At 35.2% G+C, this 3,876-nt stretch overlaps 1 protein-coding gene across 3 annotated transcripts in view; it reads right to left on the reverse strand.

The window, feature by feature from the left end:
• The window catches only part of LOC117110508 (WD repeat-containing protein 48-like), an 18,340-nt gene that overhangs the window by 13,216 nt on the left and 1,248 nt on the right, over positions 1-3,876 (reverse strand). For 2 of the 3 annotated variants that reach the window (XM_033253250.1, XM_033253249.1), the window contains exons 1-5: positions 3,028-3,134; positions 1,292-1,432; positions 829-904; positions 395-477; positions 83-212 (exon numbers count right to left, since the gene is read on the reverse strand). In XM_033253250.1, coding sequence (XP_033109141.1) covers positions 83-212; positions 395-477; positions 829-904; positions 1,292-1,432; positions 3,028-3,075 — 478 coding nt within the window. In that variant the 5' untranslated portion in view covers positions 3,076-3,134. Of the gene's footprint in view, positions 1-82; positions 213-394; positions 478-828; positions 905-1,291; positions 1,433-3,027; positions 3,135-3,876 lie in introns of those variants that run through there. The other variant, XM_033253251.1, reaches the window with a different exon arrangement.

Consider the following 3,876-nt stretch of genomic DNA (forward strand, 5'->3'; position numbering starts at 1 on the left):
ACACTCACGCTGCCTGTTTACAATTGATACCCACTATACATAACGTGACCAAACTAGTGGAATGTGTCTATTGTAGACTTACTTGTTACTGTGTTGTTGGCTGCTGTTAGAGCTGTTAAAGTTTTGACATCCCATAGAAATATCTGTTTATCAAGACCTCCGGAAGCAACATATTCTTTTTCTTTTGCATAAGCTAATGCCTTTACATAATCCTACAAAAAAAAAAAGTGAAAATCAGTAAACTCTATGGTTGAGGTATTCAAATTCCCAATTAAGAAGAGAAAAACTAAATATTTACAACTATGTAGATTACTGTCAACAAGTACAATTTTACACCATAATAATGGCACTCACGGGTCTGTTAAAGTAGGACCAGGATATGAAACAGACTTACCTTGTGTGTCCTTAATGTTGACATACAAAATCCTTTGTGAGCATTCCACACCTTCACCATGGCATCTGATGATGCTGATATTACTGTGCAAAAACAAATAAAATCTTAAAAATAATTTATCCAGTAATTAAGAGATTTTGTAATACCCTGGCTGTTTAAATAAAAACAGATCTTGTTTTGAGTATTTATGCATATTTTCTGGCATCTAATATTACTGTTGAAAAATAACTGTGTAAAAATAAATAAAATTTTAACATAAGTTAACCAGTTTGAAAGGTTCTTTAATAACCTGGGTGTGTAAAAACAAAAACATATTTTGTTTTGTGTATTTAATAGGCATATTTTCTGCGATTAATATTTGCACAATTTAAATAGCAGATTGATTTTGATACTATGTTAAATGTATATTTGACAGGTATACAAAAAATACATACATGTTTTTCCATCGCAGCATAATACAATGTCATTTACCCAATCCGTATGGTGTTCCATGGACTGAAAATACGACTCCTACACAGTACCAATAAAAAAGCGATTTGAATATATAATATATACTTCAAAGTTAATTAGTTGAATACATAATTTATTCCTTTAAATATGTCAGGTGTGAGGTTGAATTTGATTTACATTTTGATTTCCCATGTTCTATATTGTAATTATTGAGTCTCTTCCAGCCGTGTACAGCCGGTTCATCGCCGGATCAAACTGAACTTACTGAAAATGCTTTCCTTTATGAGTTGTATCATTGATGAGAAATACATTATATTTTTTTGGAAAACAACAGATTAATAATTAATACAAGGGAATTGAATACATAATATATACTTCAAAGTTAATTAGTTGAATACATAATTTATTCCTTTAAATATGTCAGGTGTGAGGTTGAATTTGATTTACATTTTGATTTCCCATGTTCCATATCCTAATTATTGAGTCTCTTCCAGCCGTGTACAGCCGGTTCATCGCCGGATCAAACTGAACAGCATTGATTCCAGACCTGTGTTGTTTTTCAGTTTCATCTCGAATTACAAATGACACCTGAAAGAGAATACAACATAGCTGAAAACACAATAGTGCTGTTAGATAGATAAACAGTTTATAGTGCCTTTAGATAAATAAACAGTTTATTCAATTCAAATTAAAATACTTCTTGGCAGTAATGCTGAATTACAATGAACTATACTAAAGCTCACAGCATCGTACGACAATAGTATGACTGTCGACCGACCGACGAATCCAACTCCGCTCCCGTGTGAGCGTTAGATGACGCGACACCGTGTGCTGATTGTCGGTAGCAGTCTGAAAGGATTGTCAATAAAAATGATATGTTGTGTGTGCGTCATGGCGTTCTCCATAAAATCGCGTCGGCCGCAGACTATTGTGCGTAGTTGAGTGCCTGGCTTTAAAAACATGTTTTGATGACTCACACGTCATCATCAGACTCTGGTCAGACAAATACGTAAACGTAATTCATGTATATTAAAGCTGAATACTGTGGTGTGGTAAGTCATATGTATATAAGAATTAGAATGAATGAATTGTGATGATATTTACAATAGTTTTTTTTTTAAATATAGAGACAGTGGAGGCTCTAGGATATAATTTATGGGGGGGGGGCCTAAGATGTACGACTGGGGGGAGCTAAGTATTTATAGGTGTAACTATAGCGCGCAGCGTTATCTGAGGGCTGAAGGCCAGGGGTGGGTATGGGAGGGGATGTCCCCTCCCCCCCAAAACAAGATTAAAAAAAAAAAAATTGGGACTTCTAGATGGCCGGAAATGGTTGGGATGGGAAAACTAGGCCTATTTTTTTTTTGGTCCAACAGTTGGACCACACAGATGGGGCTTGACCACACCGATGGGGGGATTAAGCCCCCTTCCCCCGCGCCGCCACTGTGTGTAGATAGCAATAACATACAAGCATACAAAAATCACAATAAAATAAACAAAACCATTAAATTACATAGAAAATTAAAATAACATTCAATTATTATAAAATTAATCATTAAAAAATCTAAATTATTATTTCATCAATATTGTATACAATATATATAGAAATATAAAATTTGCATTCAGTTGATAATTATTTACATTAAGTTTATAAAGATCATAGTAGGCCTAGGCCCTATCTATTGTAATATATAAAAAGACAATTATGCAAAAGAGAACCAAAACAAAATTAGGCCTAAATAAAACTTAGAATTTAGTTTAATTAGGCCTAGCCTAGCCTAGATATGAGTTTAGACAATTAAAATGTTTTCATACATTCATTTAGTTAGATACAAAATCAAAAGGCACACCACATTATTATATTCCTCAAAAGTCTGAACTTCCTCATGCCTACCCATTAGGCCTACAGGCATAGCCAAAAGATCAGGAAGGCATGCCTACACATTCTTGGCCTACTTAGCTAGGCTAGGCCCCAGTCCCCCAGAGGCCTACTTGTACTAGCTAGGCCCAACCTGAGTGAGTCCTACACCTAGCTAGGCTTAACTTGACATTAACCCCGCGGCAGCTGGCCTAGCTATATATGCACATACTAGGCCTGCTAAATTGATAGGAATCACATCTTCTAAAACTATATAATAATCTAGGCCTAGTTACATTCGATGTATATTGCACATTAAACCCACCTGTACTTTCTTCCGAGGATTACCCTGCGACCTATGATGCATCGCCATTTTGTTATCGATAAAATTTAAAGACCACAGGGCGTCAGTACAAGCAAGTCTAATTCGAGAACAGCAAAACTAGTCAATATGAAGCGCCATTAGGGCATTATAGAAACAATCCGGAGAGAAAATGATATGTTGATGTTGTACAACATATGAACAGACCTTTTTAAAACTTAAAAAGGATGATGTGATGAAAAGCTTGGGAAAGGTCAATGAAATAAAGATTTATGAATATTTAAAAACTGGGGGTAAAAAGGGGTGTATCCACCATTTTTCCACCTCTCTCGCCCCCACAAGTTTTTTAAATAGGCCTATTCAAAAATCAGTACCGTATATTCAATTCAATTCAATGCCATAGCCAGGATTTTCAAACACTGTAGGACAATTAGGTTGGACCCACTTTACGTGTAAATTAGAATAATTTGAACCCATTTTCTTAAAAGTTGCCCCATTTCACGCAAAAATATGAATAATCTGGACCCATTTTCTTAATAATTGATCCATTTTACGCAAAATATTAGAAATCTGGACCCATTTTACGCAACAGTTGACCCATTTTACACAATATATCGAATTCTGGGCCCATTTTCAAAATGTGGGCCTATACTTTGTGGACCCAATAGAAAAATTGTGTAGAACCAGGGAGTATAAAAATAAACTGTATTGACCGTATTTATTATCCGAATAAACGCCCGCCCTGCTTCGAATAAACACTCCATATGCAGCCTCATTTGAAAAAAAAAAAAAAAAAAAAAAAAAAAAACCCCCCCCCCTCGAATAAACGCCCGAGCGTTTATTTTCTCCGAG

Source organism: Anneissia japonica, unplaced genomic scaffold (assembly GCF_011630105.1).
Source record: "Anneissia japonica isolate Jap-2015-1 unplaced genomic scaffold, ASM1163010v1 scaffold3040_len1308831_cov196, whole genome shotgun sequence".
Taxonomy (NCBI): domain Eukaryota; kingdom Metazoa; phylum Echinodermata; class Crinoidea; order Comatulida; family Comatulidae; genus Anneissia; species Anneissia japonica.